Consider the following 19,922-nt stretch of genomic DNA (forward strand, 5'->3'; position numbering starts at 1 on the left):
CTGAATGCTCCCATGTATATTAGTTATGTTGAAATATTTGGGTGGGAAACCCAGGACAGTATTGTCCCTGGGTATGGGGAGTGAGGAACTGAAAGGACAACCCAATTTTTCTACATGTCCTTTTACATTTTCTGTATTTATATACTTGTATCAAAACTGTGAATTATTTTTTCCCAAAATTCCTTCAATCATTCTTTACTTACTAAAAGATAAATTTAAAAACTGCAACTGACATGACCGTTTCTAGAATTTAAGCATAAGTCACACTAAATTTGGAGTTATTGTATTCAGTTCTGGGCACAGTTAAAGAGACAATGCCAGGGACTTCCCTGGTGGTGCAATGGTTAAGAATCTGCCTGCCAATGCAGGAGACACGGGTTCGAGCCCGGGTCCGGGAAGATCCCACATGCCATGGAGCAACTAAGCCCATGCGTCACAACTACTGAGTGTGTGCTCTAGAGCCCGCGAGCCACAACTACTGAGCCCATGTGCCACAACGCCTGAAGCCCACATGCTCTAGGGCCCACACACCGCAACGATGAGTAGCCCCTACTCACCACGACTAGAGAAAAGCCCACATGCAGCAACAAAGACCCAACGCAGCCATAAATAAATAAATAAATAAATTTAAAAAAAAAAAAAAAGAGACAATGCCAGACCAAAAGGTGCGACACGAGAACAACCAGGAGAGTGAGGAGTGTGAAACCAGTTTAAGAAACTATGTCTAGGGCTTCCCTGGTGGCGCAGTGGTTGAGAGTCTGCCTGCCGATGCAGGGGACACGGGTTCGTGCCCCGGTCCGGGAGAATCCCACATGCCGCGGAGCGGCTGGGCCCGTGAGCCATGGCCGCTGAGCCTGCGCGTCCGGAGCCTGTGCTCCGCAACAGGAGAGGCCACAACAGTGAGAGGCCCGCGTACCACAAACTATGTCTATTTAGTTTGGAGAAGATTTGAGGTGATTAAATAGTTATTTTCAAATATTTTAAGAGTGTCATGTTTAAGAGTATCAGAAGACAAAACTAGGAACAACAAACTTGTTACAGGCATACAAATTAAACATTAATATACAGAACTTTCTAATAAATCATACATTTTCAATAACAAAGCATTGCTTTGTAAAGTAGCGAGCCCTTTAAACTAGATAATCTGTACTCAAATGGTGCTTGATACCTGTCAAGGATTATGGAAAAGTGATTTGTGGCCAAATGGGAGCTTTGATTATATAACTGCCAAGGTTTATTTCAATTCCAAGATTCTATGATCTAAACTTAAAAAAAAGCTAAGTAGGGTTATGTATGTGTATTTAAGTAAGAACCAATGAAGCTTTAAAGATGAACAAAAATGTGATTTGTCAGTTTGTTACTTTTCTTTCAGTTAGAAGACAATTATGATAAAAATCTGTGATATATACAATGGGCTTATGTGTACATCAACTTATCAAATGAATCACTGTAATAATCCCAATCTAAATACTGAGATTCTCCAAAAAATCTATTGGCATTAATTTTAGTTTTTTTAAAACAAATGCAGGGCGAAGCACTGTGAACATTTTTAAATTATAAGAGCTACATTTTCATATATATATTTTCCTAATTCATTTCAAGTTCAGATCAACATTTTAATTTAAATTAGAACTTAAGGCAATTCCTCTTTAATTTACCTTAACTCTTGTATAATTTACCTTAACTCTTGTAGAGTGTTAAATACATAATCTCAGAATAGGCAAACCCATAAAATCATTATGCACAAGAGAAAACCATGACTGGGAAGAGCAAAGTATGTATGTTAGACTAACCAATTAGAAGAACTGTTCCAACGGCCAAACCTCCACCTGGAAATGAAACAAAACCAAGAAGAAAATTAATCTACCTTTTCACATTATCTTTAGCATAAAAGTTAGGCATTATCAAGGACAGGTACTTCAATAACTTTAAAATTGCAGTTAAAAACAACATTTTAATTACCTTTGCAATACTTTGCTTAAGGTGCTATTATGAAATAATTACATATTATATGTAATTATACACTACACATTACAATTACTTTCATAATATACTGTACTATCCTCCTTTCTCCTGTGTTAGGACCATGCAGCATTCAACATAACCGGTTAAGCGATCCATAAATGTTATATTTAGCACTTGCTAATAAATTAGCTCAATAGCTGAGACCTAAATGTGCACAGTAACCTAACTACAACAGAAGTACAACATAGAAAAGAAAGGTTACTGTAAGAGAAATTCCACTTTAATATTTATTCTCAAATTTAATAAGCCTTGGAAAAAAAACCCTGATAATTAAAACGAATTTTTTCCATTATTAACAATATACACAAAGTCAGGACATACTCTAAATATTTTTGTCATTTCAAACAAAAAAGGCACAATCACAAAACACATTTTCAATTTTACTAGAAAATGTTATTTTAAATATCTGAATTAGGGTAATATGATCATAAACATATAACTCAAATAGTTTATTAGAAATCAATTTAAAATCAACTTTTAGGAAACTAGAACAACATCAGAAAGATAAAGACATTCAATCATTTGACTCCTGATATTTTGTTTGTAAAACCACTTGTAAAAGTATTACTATGTATAATTAATGTTGTAAACGCTAACAAATTCACTTAGAAATTTAAGAATGTGTACACAAAGAATGAAATGTACTTAAAGTATAATTAATTTAAAAAGAAACTAAAAATTGTTGGACAGTTGAAGACATTACTAGCGTTTTGCTTGTTTGCACAAAATGGTGAAACATTTAGAATAACAATAAAGAACTTTTCCTCAAAAAAGTTTTGTAGTGGCGAACACTACATAGAAAAACTTACTATGAAAAATTCATTTGACAGTGCTTATTTTTTGCCTTGCAAATAAGCATAAATAACTGTTATGTTTCAAAGAATTTGAAATTTGGTAACATGCATGCACACAGAATACAATCCAACATTTGGGGACTTTATAAAGAAAACATTCCAAATTGTTAGAAAAGAATTTTTTAAAAAATGAAACCAATACATTTATATATTTTTAAATGGATTTTTTATGGAAACAAATATGTATTTTACTTTCACATTGAGATAAGTTCCTTCATTTTAGCATTTAAAGCCACACCAGACTACACAGGATAACTCCAAACGTTGGTCAAGCTAAAAGATTAACATAAACTGAAATACGTGTGATGATAATAACCATAAAGGATCAGAGCAAATTTTCTTTGGGACAAGATTAAATATTTAATTTTATAGTTTGTGCTACATATAGACCACTACTTTTTAATCCATTTGAAACACTTTAAATCACACTTTCCAATTCCTTACTTCACTATTTTCCCTTACATGCAAAAATAAATATTTAACTACGTAATCATCATTTTGTGTATTTGAGATGAAATAATACAAGCACATAACAGATACTGCAGTGTCTAGTCTACAGCAAGTACTATAAAAAAGTTAGCTGCCTTTCTTTCTATAACTTAATTTTTATAGGAAGGATTTAGATTTATTATCTAAACTTCTTTGGGTCTACATTCATATCTCCTCAAATTAGCAAGTTATATAAGGCCTCCAAGTCGAATAGTTAGAGAAGTATTTTCTGAATTATATTCACAGTGAAATAATGAGAACAGATAAAGAAATAGTTTCCCTATTAAATGAAGTGATACCTTACTCAGGTGACTTGCCCAAGGAGGTACAGTAAGAGCTACCCTTACGAGTCTGGCAATTATTTTCTGACTAGAAACTAAATGATACACTAAAACTGTATCATTAGATAAATGGTGATCACCTTAACAGTAAATCAGACTAGGCTAAGGCAGTTTTCTGTAAGAATGAGTCAAACAATCCACTGTTCCTGATAATTCAGGAACCACCCCTCGAATTTTTAAAATCTCACATATATTAAAATTCTGATGTTTGGAAAATTTTAACATTACTTAAAACAAGATAATATGAAGACAGTTTAATGACTTTTATCAGCCAAATTAATATTCTATCAGGACTTCTCCTACAAAAAGGCAACTCTATTTTTCTAATGGGCTATATAATGTAAATTCACTAGACTCAAATTTGAATTGGCCCTAGTCAATGTTGGTCATTTGGAAGGTTGGTCATGGGAAATAAGAAGCCACCTTATTATTTGTAAATCAAGTTTTTATTCTATGTATATGAGGTAAAATTATTTGACATGTACATACACACACACATATAGCAGCAAAGTTCCTCTATTCTTCCAAACTTCATTTTAGTGTGTGACAAGACCCCACATTTCCCCAAAATACTTCTGTATAAGGTATTTTGAAATAACTCACTTGATATACTGAGGTTCTAGTTATATTTTAAACTAGAGTAAATTTGAATAAGTTTGTAGTCATGCTCCCTACCAAAAACTGAAAAGCTTAAACAACCAATCATGACAAGATGTCTTGACATGGCATGTTCAACAAAAGTTAGTTTTAATACATCTTTAAATTCAGTAATCCATTAGTAACTTCAAAAGCAACACAGATTTCACACTAATAGTTCCCAATTAAAATAGAAATAAAATAGTTCCTAATAGTCCACTAAAATGTCTGACATGTAAGTAATGTGGTAAGTAAGCACTCGTCTTATTTCTGTAATGAAACATACAAAGGAGTAAAATGGTCTTATGGCCTCCTCTTCTCTTTAATCATATCTTAGGGAAATCATCAATATTCTAAGTCACTAAGCAAATAAACTGTTGGTTTTACTTCTAGACCTTTTAAAGAAGTATATTAAGTTATTCTCCAGCTTACTAAAAAATATGGGTAGAATATTTTATCAACTTGTAAGACTACATGAGTTTGAAAGCTTGAAGATACTTTGCAAGTCTGATATCTTAAAGTATTAATTTCATCAAGCTTTTACATTTTAAAAAAATGACAGCATTTTGTCTTAAAACTAGAAAAAAACCTGATAGTGTAAAAACATCAGAAAATTTAAGATTTTAAGTGCCAATATCTTTTTTTTTAAATATGAAGGAAAGAATTAAAAAAAATTCATGTGAATAGTTAGAACGTGATATATTAATTTAGAGGGAGAAAATTCAATCCCACACACTTCCCCCAAAAAATCTTTAATTAAGCTATAAATTTAGGGTGAATGAGGTCAAATTAATATATTAGAATATTAAGGTCCAGAAGTGTTATCTTATTTTACAACAAGGGCAACTCGTTTTTCAAAGTTAGAGGAAGTAAAAGGGAAAACAAATAAAAGTCAGGAAAGATAAGTGATTTATACCAGTCCTTTCCAGTGCTCTCTATAAATGGTTTTGCTTAAAATTATAGAAAGGCATTTTAGGGAAAATGCAACGTTAAAAACCAGTTCATATTCTTGGTTCATGGCAATATCCTTAACTACTTAACTAATGCCACACTTCAAATTAAATTGCAGTTATGTCATTAACAGGTCTACTTTTTCTTCTCTCTCTAGGAGGTATGAAACATCCCAACAACTCCTGATTATCACAACTATTGGCTGGGCAAATATGGGAATCAAAAAAGACAAGCCATCAGCAATGAGAATGGTTCTGTAGATTAAATTACACAAAACAATTTTACATAGCAATACAAGGGAATAAGCTACTTTTACTTTAAATGTACAGCTATCAATTGTTAAAATGTCACAACCAGGATTATGTTAAATATATAATCCAAGATCTATGCATATCATCCCACACTCCAGATTAAGATATAGTGGAGCAAAGGAACTACAACCACCAGTATTTATTTTTTCACAGCAGTGTTGAAAATGGCAGCTACCCTCAAGCTTCTTCAGAGTCCTCTTCCTGGACTATTATTTACCCCTAATCCCTATTTCCATTCACTTGACTGTCAAAATTTTAAAAGTTCTGAACAGCACAGAGTTAAGCCAGTTAAACCTGAGAAGTCATCGTTCCTTCGAATATCTTTTTGAAGGATGAGACTGGGGGTTAATATGGTCCTAAAATGGACTATATATCCTAGAAAAAGTGAAATTCTGCCAGAATCCTTTACCTACTGTATAATCTCTCTTTGGAAATTCGTGGAAGAAGAAAAATGACATATTTACATATGGTGTCCTCAAATAACAACATAAATGTCCTGGAAAGGCAGGATTGAGAAACTGGGTTAGGAAATCTCAGAACTTAAAAAATTAGCCAACTTGGGAAAGGTATATCGATATCTAACAATAAAATAAGCTGTCAGAACAAAAATATTTAATACAATTAGATCATGTAAAAGATGCAGTAATAGGGAATTCTCAAGTTTATAAAACACTTTCGAGTAAGCAATGGAAATATTAGCATATCATCAAATAACTAATATTCAATTAGCCTATATTATGCCTTTCAAATATGTTTTGCATCTGCACTTAAAATTACAATAATGTCCCAGTGGCAGTAGTAAAATATCACTACAGCGTATGTCAGTGACAATACAATATTTACTTGTTACGCAGTAACCACAGAATATATATAGGCAAGAATCACAATATCACAGTAGAGTTTCATCATTCTAATATCATAAAATCCTACTGTCATTACATTTTGTCACAATATGTTTATATTAGACTTGTCACAATCTGAGTCAAATAACATTTTAGAACAACAATATAATCTGAATTGCTTTTACTTTTGTGTATACACATTAGCAGCCAAATGTTTCACATTCAAATAATGGTTTAATGAAAAACAAATGTATAGGGTTTGCTCCATAGGGCCACACAAAATAGAAAATCAAAATACAAAAATGCCTTAAGAAGTTAAGAACAACTGAAATACTTTTGGACAGTTTATTATTCCAAATGTAGTAACTCCTTTTATAACAATGTCTTCAACTTCTGTGCAATTTGAGAATTAACTGTATACATGCAAAACATATTTCAAAATATCCAAAAACTGATACTTATTTCAATCATCTTAATGCACACTAATTTTTACCATAAGCTTGTTAGAATCAAATTATTAGAGTCCCCATCCCCAAGCAAATCTGGAAAAATTTTAAATTACAGTTCAAGTTTATATCACTGTAGAAACATGTGAGGAAGGTGCTTTGGGTCACCTTTCTGGTGGGTGCTTTAAGAGACTATATGGTTAAATCTTTAGGCTTAGATTCAATAACTGGTTAAAAACACTTGAAAAGAGTTCTCAGAAATTTGAAACAGTTGCAGCATAGTGCAGAGCACTAAATGTGGAGCTTAAAGATCAGCCCAGATTGTCACTAGTTTTGTGACTCTGTTCATGTTAGTTAATCTCTGAGTCTGATTTTAGAACTCAAACACATAATTCCATCCTATGTGTTTCATAATCTCTTGTCCAGGCTTTTTCCTACACAATATTTTTCCTTCAACCAAAAACTTATTTAGAATCTACTACGTGCCAGGTACTGTGCTAGGCACATTTTGTTATTCTAATGAGGAACTGAAAGTATAATGTTAAAAATGTGACCTTTTTGTTTGGAGAGTTTCAAGATCAAATGAATGAAGTTACATATCTCCATTGAGTTACAAAAAGGAAAAAGAAAAAAATTAAAGACTAGGAACAGCCTCCAACCTTTAAGTTTAAATATAGGACGACACCAAGTAAGGCTCACAAGGGAAAGAAAGTGAGACAAATATTTGCTAACTAGATATTTTGAATCATTTCTGTTTATAGTACCATGCAATTAAGGAAGGCAACAGTCTTGAAACAATTAAGGGAAAATACTTAGATTTATGTATAAATAACCAGGATCCAGTTAAGGTCATGAAATAACAGAGGCAAGAAGCCATACTCTTTTTCATTGGCCTCGTCATTTTCTATTGCACTAAACCTATCTGAAAAGCCTACTTGTGGGAAAAAAAATTACAGAGAGAAAATGTCAAGGGAAGTACAAGAACAAGCAATGGCATTTGTAATATTTTATGAAAGTGTACAAGGCTTAACTGACACATCTCACCCTATAAAAATGTTATGAAATATAAACATGGACCAATTTTAGTAAAGTAGCATTCTGATAGGAATTAACTAATTTACAAGCCTTATTAACACTGCAGCTTTGTCCTACCAATCTAATCTGTTCAATCTTGTCAACATAAGTTATGAATCAAGCATATTCTTTAGTAGCCTTCTTATGAAAAATTCCAGAGATTATACAGGAAAGCCTAAAAACTGGACTTCTTTTTCTTGTCAAATGTGAATTAATTTTAAACATATTGTTTGAGATGTAACTCTGGGAAGCATAACATATAGAAGAAAAAATAACAAAAACAAATATGCATATATTTAACGCAGATGCTGGGTATGACTGCTAAGGTCAAAGACCGGCTTTAACTACTTTGGATCCACATAAGCCTTTAACACACATTCTCTTAAAGTCAATATAATTTGTTTAAAGATTCAGAACCAGGAGATAAGCAGCCTGGTGGTGGAGAGGGGAAGTTACTTTCTTCAGCATTTTCTAATGAAGCCCATCTCTCACAACTGATACAAACTTTTGTTAGTCCAAACCGTGAGCTACCTGGGGTTGGTAGAAGGGTTCATTCACAGACCAGGACGGGATACTAGATCAATGCCAAACCATTTCCAAACATTAATGATTCCCCTTGACTAGGAAGCATGTCAGGGTAAAAGCATGTAGGTTTCCTGTCGTAATCTAGAAAAAAGCTGGCGGGCACCAGAGTAGGAAGTGGGAGCACGAAAACAGATTTAGTTAACAGCATTTAGAAGTCTCCATGCAACCCTTCCTCCCCTCCATCTCCATCAGACCGGGCTATCCTCTCCACGTCCGAAGGCTGAGAGGTCAGAGAGAAATGTGGGGTCAGGGTGGCTTCCCCGGGCAGGTCCCCTCCCTAGTTTTCCCTCTGTTGAGCCCAGATCTCCGTTCTGAACCGACCTAGGAGCTGGTCCAGGGCTGGGAGCCCGGTTGATACCAGCAGCTGTCCATTCCGCACCGACGGTCGTGTCCCCGCGATGGACACCAGTCGAGAGCAGCCGCTGTCGGTACCGCTGGCTCTAGGACCCCTCCGCTGGAAGCTGGTGACGCTGTTCCTGCTAGCCGCCACCACCATAGACCCCGTACTCCTGGTGCCTGTGCTGCAAGTCGCCGCTGCCGCCATCTTGGCGCTTCCCGCGTTGACCCAATAGGAACTCTGGGAGCTCAAGCCTCGGGTCTGTCAGAGCCAGCCCCAAACTCCCGCCTCCTTGCCTCCTCCTCGGCTCCCGAAGCCAATAGGACTAAGAGTTCCCTCCCGAGTCAACCAATGGCAAGGCGTATTACTGAGACGTGCATTCTACGTCAGGACGACGGACTTCTTCAAGGCCCAGGTGAGAAAGAGACCCCCTGAGTCTTGGGTGAGAGACTTCGGGGTTCTTTGGGACTAGAGGTGGGTAATATCATTCAACATTTTTCTCGTTTTGAGTGCCCTCATTCACGCTGAATTAAAGAAAAGGCTGGTGGAGCGGTATATCAAGCAAATACCAGTAGGACCTTGCACTTTTCTCCGCTCAGTATTAAAGAGGATACTCCCTCCCACCCCGTTCTTTTCTGATTTTTTGGGAGAATATTCCCTCCGTCATCCTCTTCAGGTCTTTTTCTGAATGGCTGTGTAATAGTGAAGGGATTGGAACTCTTACCTTAGCGACTTGCTTGTTGAGCCCCTGGGCTTGGTTCCTCAGTGCCTGTGACAGGTGGGTTGGATTTAGACGTTAGAGTAAAAACTCCTGAGCTTTGAGGCGATTTGGTTTTCCCCCGTTTCAAACAGCAAATAACAAAATGCACCCCTCTGACAAGTCCCCGTGAGTAGCTTTCGTTAATTTTAATTAGTGCTTCTGGAAGTCTTAGAGCGCCTTTCCATAAGTGGTGTGAATGATAAGTGTTACTCTGACAACCTTGTTCACACATTTAATTGTCGTTTGCTGTTAAGGCACCTGCAAATAACAGAAAATACTTCAGGGTATTTTTTCCCCGAAAAACTGATAAGAGTTAGATGTGTACGTGCTTTCTTTTTCAAGTGATTTATGAACTCTGAATCAAGAGCTTATTAGAATAGGAAGTTTAATTCCTATTAAAATAGAAAAAAAAACATTAATTTAGAACTGTGTCCTCCGATTTAAATTCTGTTTTCAAAATTTTGAGCTGGCCAGAGGTAGGGGATTGGAGTAACTGATTTTTAAAGGCATTCATGATTGACAAGTGTCTAAACTAAAAAAGACTCACAAATTATGCTTGCACTAACAGTTATTGTTGGTTTTGACAGTGATCTGTGATACTTTTAAAATACATCCAAACTTCATGGAAATTCTTGCCGTTGAATTGTTTTAAATCTCAGTGACCTTTTTAAGACTTTTTGGCTGATTCTATTTGATAAACTGAGATTATATTGCTAAATAGTGACTAGAGTTTTTCATTTGGGATGGTGTTTGTTTTTTAAAGAATAATGTTCAGAAAAGAAAAACTAAAACAACACTGCTATTTAACAATACATCAACTGCAAAGATTGATCAAGGTTTAGATGCTTTCACTTAGAATCTCACCAGTATAAATCTGTAATCTAAATTGTTCAGTAAATAGCTGTTGAGTGTTTACTGTCTGCTTGGAGCTAACCTTGTCATTTTAGGCCTATAGAAGTAAAAAATGTTCTCATTTGGGGGAGATAAGATTAACACATAGAAAACAGCATAGCAGTTAAAATGAACACATTGAACAACATATGTTAATTTTGTCCTGTAGTAAATAATTATACTAAGAAGACCAAAACAGAAAGTGACAAAGCAACCTAATATCAAATAGGAACTTCTCAGATAGTTTTGCTGCTCTGAAAACTTTGAAGTACTACAAATATTGAATTTTTATAGATTTCTTTACTATGTATCCCCCTGTTTTCTACTCTTTACTTCAGCCTTTAGTTTTCTAAACCTTATTACTAGAAGTGAAAAATTGTTTTTCAGCTTTAACTGTAATCCAGGAAGCATGACATATGTGTGCACCAAGGCATTCCTGAAAGTAGGATATATCTTTGGTATAACATTATCATAGAATAAATTAATTTAATCTGTCCTATTTTTTTTACAAAGACAAAACCTTTGCTATCAAAGCAAATAATCCCCAATACTTGAATTTACCAGTATGTAGAGTAGAATATAAACATTGGAATAAATGAAGTTTTTATGGAAGGAAAGAATTAAAAGGGCATATGTTTAGGTGTGGTGTTAAATGATTAATAACAATTATTTACTGAGCACATAGTAAATCTCACGGAGTGTGCTATGTACTAGGTTACAGGAGAAAGAATACTTAGTCTCTACCCTCTTTGAGTTCACAGTTGGGAGAGATAGGTGGGTGGATAGGATAATAAAGTATACTCTAAATGCTGTGGAGGACAAATACAGAATACATAACTTGAACTGAGATAGAGAATCCTGGGTAAGTTTACCCTGAGAAGGAAGCTCCCTCCCCTCCTTCAGTAAATCTGCTCTCATTGCTACTGTACAAATAGTTCTCATAATTTGTGTATAGTGCTAAGAGAAGAGGAGACTAGAGAAATTAGATAAAAGTCTAATTGATTTTTTAAGATGAATTTTTTTTTCCTTAAGGATAATGGGAAATCATTGAAAAATTTCAGGTAAAGAAATGACATAATAATCATATTTGCTCGTTATGTTTGGCTAAAAAGTATCCTGCAAGAGAATGGATTGGCTAACTGTGATTGGGATAAAGAGAATGGAATGAATCAAGAGATTACTATTATGGGTAGAATTGACATGACCAAGGAAGGTTGACAGGAGGAATCAAAGATGAGTAACAGGTTTCTGTATTGAGCAGCTTTCTGGATGGTGGAGGATAAAGAATAAAGGAGGAACAGTAGAACTTTATAGTTGTACAGTTGGTTGTTTTAGGGAATGGGAGATCACGTTTTTTTATGTTTTGAATGTATTTAATTGGAGTAAAATACCTGTGAAGTATCCAAGTGGAGATGTCCAATACACAGTAGGCTATGTGAGAGAGGGATCTCTAGATGAAACATATAAATTAGAAATTAATTAGCCCATGGTGGGGGTTTACCTTAAGGGAATGGATAAGCTCACCAAGGAAATGTATACTTTAGGATGAAAAGAAAAAAAGAACCAGGAATAAACTTTGGGGAACATGAACACTTGAAAGCTGAGCAGAGGAGGAGAAAGTAAAATAAGAATTGGAAAGTGTTTACTTGATTTAGTAATAATGATTTATTTTTGGCTTTGTTAAGGGCAGGTTTGATGGAGTAGCAAACTGAAAAGTCAAATAATTCTGTTTAGAATTGAATGGGAAGTGAAGTTGAATATTCCATAAAAGTAGACCATTTTACATTTTAGAAGGGTTTGCTGTGAAGGGGGTAGAGGGGGATGACAGAGGTTTAAGGGAGCAGTTTTCTTATGTGGGAGAGGAAGGGAGAAGGAGAGGGGAAGGAAGAGAGAAAGAAAGAGAGAGAGAGAGAGAGAGATGAAGCTACTGGAAAACATTCTTGGCAATGAATGAGGAAAAGAACCTGAATGAGGTAGAAGGAATGGAATCTGGAGCACAGGAAAGGGATCAGTATTTGAAAGGAGGAGGCTAAATTCAATGGCTAAAAAATGTAAATGAAAATAAGACTCTTTGTTTTCCTTTTTGCCATTAAATCTTGGAGTTTTTAAGACCATTTTCTCTTTTCTTGTTCCATATTCTTACCTTCTTCCATTCCCAGGACTTTAGTTCCTATTTATACACCAATGACTAACATATTTATAGTCCAGATTGCTTCTCTGATCTCGAGAATCATAAATTCAGATATTCACCTTTTTTCTGAAAGTCTTAGTGGGACCTCAAACTCATAATGCCCCAGACTGAACTTCCTTTGGTGTTTTGTATCTAGGTAAATGATAGGATCATTTGTAGAATTAGTTGCCTGAGCCAACTCACTATACTCAATTCCTCTCTTAAGCTTCATTCCTCCATAGCCAGTCTCTTACCAAGACTTATGGATTTTACTTCTCAGTAACTCCCTAATCCATTCTAGAGCATTTAGCTCTCATCTTTGGTTCTCCTGCAGTACATTCTCCATTCAAGAGCCATCCCAATCCTTTCAAAATAGATGTCTGATCATATAGTATAAAAACAAAATTTTAAGGACATGCATTTGGTTTCCTCTACTTAGCTCTCTAGTCACATCACTCTATAAATTCCCTTACTCTCTTCACTCTATCATTCATTTATTCTCCTGTACTCACCTTGTTCCCTTCATTCAGAAGGCCACTAGTTAACTTCTATTTATCCTTCAAATCTCACTTCAACCTACACATCCTCAGTAAAGCCTTCTGACCTTGATATCACAATAAAATAAGCTCCTATATACTAACAATGAACAAGTGGAATTGGAAATTAAAAACAATACAATTTACATAAGTATCCCTCAAAATAAAATAATGAGGTATGAATCAAAAAGTGTATAAGATCTATATAAGGAAAAGTTCAAGACTCTGATGAACCAAATCAAAGAAGAACTAAATAAATGGAGAGAGATTCCATATTCGTGGATAGGAGACTCAATATTTTCATTATGTCATTTCTTCCCAAGTTGATCTGTAGATTCAATGCAATCCCAAATAAAATCCTAGCAGGTTGTTTTTTTGGATATTAACAAGCTGATTCTAAAGTTTATATAGAGAGGCAAAAGATACAGAATAGGAAACACCATATTGAAGAACAAAGTTGGAGGACTGATGCTACCTGACTTCAAGACTTAGTATAAAGTATTGGCAAAGGAATAGACAAAGAGATTGGTGGAGCAGAATAGAGAACCCAGAAATAGACTCACATGGATATAGTCAACTGATCTTAGACAAATGAACAAAGAAAATACAGTGGAGCAAATATAGTCTTTTCAACAAATGGTGCTGGAACAACTAGTCATACACATGTAAAAAATCAATAAGTAAATAAATCTAGACACGGACTTTACTTCAGAAAAATTAACTCAAAGTCGATCACATACCTAAATGTAAAACACAAAACTATAAAACTCCTAAAAGATAACATAGGAGAAAACATAGCTTACTTTGGGTATGGCAGTGACTTTTTAGATATACCAAAGGCATAATCTATGAAAGAAATAGTCGACAGGCTGAACTTCATTAAAAACTTCTGCTCTGTGAAAGTATCAAGAGAATGAGAAGACAAGCCACAGACTGGGAGAAAATGTTTGCAAAAGACACATCTGATAAAGGACTGTTGTCCAAAATACACAAAGAACTCAATAATAAGCAACCTGATTTAAATATGGGCGAAAGACCTTGACACTCCTAACCAAAAAGATATACAGATGGCAAATAAGCATATGAAAAGATACTTCCCATCATATGTCATCAGGGGAAATGCAAATTAAGACAACATTGAAATACCACTGCACATCTATTAGAAGGGCCAAAATCCTGAACACTAATATCACCAAATGCTTGTGAGGATGTGGAGCAACAGGAACTCTCATACAGCGCTGGTGGGAATGCGAAATGCTTTTGCCATTTTGAGAGACAGTTTGGAGGTTTCCTACAAAACTAAGCATACTCTTACCATATGATCCAGCAATTGTGCCCCCTTGGCATTCACCCCATGGAGTTGAAAACATATCCATATAAAAACCTCCACATGGATGTTTATAGAGGCTTTATTTATAATTGCCCAAACTTGGAAGAAACTAATATGTCTTACAGTAGGTGAATGGATAAATAAAGTATGGTATATCCAGACAATGGAATATTATTCAGTGCTAAAAACAAGCTCTTAAGCCATTAAAAGACATGGGGAAACCTCAAATGCAAATTACTAAGTGAAAGAGGCCAATTTGAAAAAGCTACATACTGATTCCAACTATGTGACATTCTGGAAAATGCAGAACTATGGAGACAATAAAAAGATCAGTGATTGGCAGAGATGGTTGCAGGGAGAGATGAATAGGCAAAGCACAGGATTTTTAGGGCAGTGAAAATATTCTGTGTATTATAATGGTGGATATATGTCATTATACTTCTGTGCAAGCCCACGGAATGTACAGCATCAAAAAAGAACTCTGTGGTAAACTATGGACTTCGTGTGATTATCATGGGTCAGTGTAGGTTCCTCCTTGGTAAAAAATGAACCATTCTGGTGAATGATGTTGATAATGGGGGAAGCTATACATGTGTGGTGTCAGAAGTGTATACAAAATTTCTGTACCTTCCTCCTAATTTTTGTAACCCTAAAACTGCTCTATGATAAAGTCCCTAAAAAAAAAAGTGTCCAAAGTACAAAGAAATCAGCTATATAAAATCTCAGTCTGAGAGTTTCATAAGCAGCGTGTATATCACCCTTGTGGCCAAATAGTGGGACCATTTCCGCAAGGGTATTCTGAGAAGTCTGCAGGTACAATTGAAAGACTGCAGTGACCTATTAAAGTTACACCAGAAAACATAATGGTCATGATAAGCAACTAGCGCCCCATGACAGAAGTGCGTACCCCTTTGGTTGGCCTTTCAAGTTTTCTGAGACCTAGAGCTCATATTACTATTGTGTCTGTGCATGTAAAGCATATAACAGAAATGGTGAGGCTTATCATGGGGCCTGATAGTATTCTGGCAGCATAATTGAATGAGTGAATGCCAGGGTCATGCCTGCACAGAGGGAGTTCTTGGACCTCATGCAATCCCTTTTTGCTTCCTGTCAGTATACTCATAAAGGGAAATCCCAGTCCTGAGTTCCAACATCACAGATTGTTTTAGCTGTCTTTGTATTTTATATAAATGAGGCCATACACCATTTATTCTTGTGTTGGATTTCTTTTGCTCACCATTATATTTGTGAAATGTCTGTTATTAATGTGTACAGTTGTGGAGTATTTGTTACTGTATAGTGTTGCTATATAGTATTGTGTAACTGTCACAAATCATTATCCTTTTTACTGTTGAAAGGGGTTTGGCTAGTTTACTATTTGTGGCCAAACATTTTTCTAACATGGTTGTACCAATTTACACTCTTACCAGGAATGTTTGAGAATTTTGGTTGCTTCTCATCCTTACCAACACTTAGTATTGTCTTTCTTTTCATTTTAGCTATTTTTAGAGGCTTATGGTATGACATTTTCATTTAGATTTGAACTGATGAAGTTGAGCACCTGTTCTTATGTTTATTGGCCATTTGGATAACCTCTTCTGTGAAGAGTCTTTTTGTGTCTTCGCCAATTTTTAAAAATTGCATTGTTTGTCTTTCAATCTGGATTTGTAGGAATTCTGTTTATATTTTGGATAAGAGTTCAGTTTCAAATAAATGTATTATAAATATATTCTCTCAGTCTGTGGCTGTCCTTTTCATATTCTTTTCTTTCAATTTAATAAAATTTAATTTTTTATACAGCAGGTTCTTATTAGTTATCTGTCTTATACATATTAGTGTATATATGTCAATCCCAATCTCCCAATTCATCCCACCACCACCAGCCCCCCACCCCAGCTTTCCCCCCCTTAGTATCCATATGTTTGTTCTCTACATCTGTGTCTCTATTTCTGCCTTGCAAACCGGTTCATCGTCTTTTGATTTCAGTCAGAATGTATTCTGAAGGATTAGTTTTTCTCCTTATGTCTAGCACTTTATGGTTAGGTTTGCCTACTCCCAAGAGTTCAAAGATAATCTCAATATTTTCATCTAAAAGCCCTGCTGTTTACTTTTAAACATTTGAGTCTGCATGCTGGTGGAATTCATTTTTTTTTGTCTTTGGTGTGAGGCAGGACTGAAGGTGTATTTGTTTTTCCTACATAGATATCCTATTGACCTAGCACCATTTATTGAAAAGACAGTTCTTTCCCTGCCATATTGAACATTACTTTTACAATAAATAGAGTCACACATATTAGGTAGATTTTTCTGGACTTATCATTTCATCGGTTAGTGTGTGATTCTTCAGGTTCTCCAGAAGGATGACTTCTTTTCTCTCAGAATTTTAACCACCTGTACTGCACTGCACTCAAGCTAAATCAGTAAAAGTAAGATGCTCAACCTTTGGAAATCCCTTCTTACAAGTTTAACTCACCAACAAAATCTTGTTCTGTTCAATCTGTAGAGCCTTCACATAATTGTTCTTGTATTTTGTCCTGAGTTTGTGGTTGTTACCTAAGGGAGGGTTTGTCTGTTATGAGCTTATTCTTTAGTGACTGTAAATGATTTCTTTATTGCTGATATCGGTTACTTGTGTTTCTTCTTTTTTTCTTTTTTAGGTTTGCTAGGGATTTTTCATTTTTATTAATCTTTCTTGTTTTAAAACCCAACTTTTGGCTTTTAAATTTTTTCCCTATTGTTGTAAAATGTTTTTCTTTCTATTTTATTGATTACTGCTCTTATTATTTCCTTCCTCCTACATTCTTTGGTTTTGATTGCTGAAATTTTGGTTTTTCTCCCTTGTGATAAAAGCTTAATTCATTGATTTTCCACCTTTCTTCTTTCCTAGTATACTATTTATAGTTAAGGGTGATTTTCCCTAAGCACTGTTCTAGCTGTATCCTACAACTTTTAACGTTTTATGTTTTCATCATCATTTATTTTAAAACATTTTTTACTTTTTGTTTAGATTTCCTCGATAATTTTTAGAACACTTTTGAGAGTGCTGAAATACATGAATTATATTGGGTGCCAGGAAAGCAGGTGTACTCTGGGACTGTCCAGGGCACATGAGAATTTACATTCATCCCAATTGTAGTGGATCCTTAAGTATAAGCAGAAAACTGGGGTTTTAAGTTAAAATTTAAAAATCCACTTTATACTCATCTGGGAATATTCAGTGTAATAGGGTAGATGTGTCAAAAGATAAACATGTTTTGGTTCAAGGAGATTTTTCAAGTAAATGTATCTATAAAGGTGAACAAGACATTTTTAGTGGTAAACACTAAAACACTAAACATTTTTAGTGTTAAAGGAAAAAGAAATTCCAGAGGTAGAATGGCCCAGCACAGGTATATCTCACAATCGGGGACTGTTCTTCTTCTTTTCATGGAGCCCAAGTAAGGAATTTAACAACTGCTGACTAATGCCTGGTGCCCCTTTCCTGTGTCAACTAGAGGAGTCTCATAGGCATAAAACTGCAGTGCTAATCTAAGCCCATGCATTATTCTAATTATCCTGGACATTTCTGATGAGGTATCAATTCCTCCTCAGTATGAATAATTATGGGAGCCCAGGGAAAGGCCAGATATTTAAAACCATTCCATGTGAAGCTTTTTACATCACATCTACTGATTTTGCATGAAAGATCATTTAGACTAGTGCTGATCCCCTCTGAAGAAATACATATTTCTTGGCCCAATAAGTAGTGTTAGCAGAGGGAAATATTTTGACTGTTTTTTCCTAGTTTAAGAATATTAAGTTTCTTGTAGGATAAGAAGAAAGTTAAAAATCCTAGCAAATATTTTCATCGTAAACTCAGAACTAAATTACACAACTTTTTTTTTAACTTTTTTGTTCACAGCTCTTGTTCTACCTTTCTTTGAATTATATTTTCTTAGGAAACACTTTTTAAATTATTTTCAAATTTGGTAGCATTAATTAATTGCATTCTCTACATTGAATTGTTTCATAATCTCGTCCATATCCATTATGATATTTAGTTTCTCATTTGTAATACTATATCTTTGGATTTTTCTCTCAGTAATTTGGCAGGATTAAAAAAAATCTATTTTAATGCTATTTTCATAGAATGATGCCTTAGATTTAGGCATTAATTATTTCCTTTTCTAATGTTACTAATTTTTGTCTTTTTCTGAATTTAATCTTTCTTCCTGCTTCTCTTAGGTATTTTTGTTTTTCATTGTAGCACTTTTAAAGGCAATAATTAAAATATAGCTGTAGGGCTTCCCTGGTGGCGCAGTGGTTGAGAGTCCACCTGCTGATGCAGGGGACACGGGTTCGTGCCCTGGTCTGGGAAGATCCCACATGCCGCGGAGCGGCTGGGCCCGTGAGCCATGGCCTGCGTGTCCGGAGCCTGTGCTCCGCAACGGGAGAGGCCACAACAGTGAGAGGCCCGCATACAGCAAATAAATAAATAAATAAATAATATATAGCTGTAGTGGCCTATTATAATTTCCAGGTAAGCCCTGTCCAGTAGTACTTCCTGTGTTGATGGAAATATTCTATATCTACACTGACCAGTATAATAGCCATTAAACACATATGGCTATTGGGTACTTACAATGTGGCTGATATGATTGAGGAACTGAATTTTTAATTTTGTTTTAATAATTTAAATTTAAACACTACTTTTGGCTAGTTGCTGCTATATTGGACAGCATAGCTCTAGATCAGTATTTAGCAAAATTTTTCTATGAAAGACCAAATAGAAAATATTTTAGGCTTTGCAGACCATATGGTCCCTGTTGCAACTACTTAGCTCTGTTGTTGTAGCAAAAAAGCAGCCATAGACAACATGTAAACGAATGAGCATGGCTGTGTTCCAGTAAAACCTTATTTGCTAAAATGGAGTGGGCAGGATTTGGCTTATGGGCCCTAGTTTGACAACCTCTGCTCTACATGAAAGATGTATCTATTTATTTTTCTTTTTCCTGCTCTGTATTCCCTGGGGGTCTTTTCCTGTAACATTTTAGAGAGATTATTACCCTCCTTGGGTTGTTATTCTGTATTTCTTCAACTTTTGTTTCAACTTTTCTATTTTTTTGTATATGTGGGGGGAGTTGGTGGTGGACAGGCATTCTATTTTAAATTTCTTTAAACTCTACTCTTTGTTGTTTTAATTCTACTCTTTTTCATATGCCTGTTGTCGCATAGATACAAAATCTTAACTAATATCTCTGAAGATGTTAAATAGAATTATTTTCCTCCCTGAATTACTTCTGATTTCTCCAGAGTTGCTTGTTCTGTTTTTCATCATGGGCCTTCTTTTTCATTCTTGTGGTTT

The 19,922-nt window shown here is 35.1% G+C and overlaps 2 protein-coding genes across 10 annotated transcripts in view; one reads left to right on the forward strand and one right to left on the reverse strand.

The window, feature by feature from the left end:
- ELP4 (elongator acetyltransferase complex subunit 4) overlaps nucleotides 1–9,109 on the reverse strand; it is a 246,888-nt gene extending 237,779 nt beyond the window's left edge. For all 3 annotated transcript variants that reach the window (XM_060159468.1, XM_060159466.1, XM_060159467.1), the window contains exons 1-2: nucleotides 8,876–9,109; nucleotides 1,794–1,829 (exon numbers count right to left, since the gene is read on the reverse strand). In XM_060159468.1, coding sequence (XP_060015451.1) covers nucleotides 1,794–1,829; nucleotides 8,876–9,098 — 259 coding nt within the window. In that variant the 5' untranslated portion in view covers nucleotides 9,099–9,109. The remainder of the gene's footprint in view (nucleotides 1–1,793; nucleotides 1,830–8,875) is intronic.
- A 127-nt stretch (nucleotides 9,110–9,236) lies between these two features.
- The window catches only part of IMMP1L (inner mitochondrial membrane peptidase subunit 1), a 74,374-nt gene continuing 63,688 nt past the window's right edge, over nucleotides 9,237–19,922 (forward strand). The window contains exon 1 of one of the 7 annotated variants that reach the window (XM_060159473.1): nucleotides 9,237–9,306. The gene's annotated coding sequence lies outside the window, so the exon portion shown is untranslated. Of the gene's footprint in view, nucleotides 9,366–19,922 lie in introns of all 7 variants that reach the window. The other 6 variants (XM_060159472.1, XM_060159477.1, XM_060159474.1 and 3 more) reach the window with 6 other exon arrangements.

Source organism: Lagenorhynchus albirostris, chromosome 9 (genome assembly GCF_949774975.1).
Source record: "Lagenorhynchus albirostris chromosome 9, mLagAlb1.1, whole genome shotgun sequence".
NCBI lineage: Eukaryota > Metazoa > Chordata > Mammalia > Artiodactyla > Delphinidae > Lagenorhynchus > Lagenorhynchus albirostris.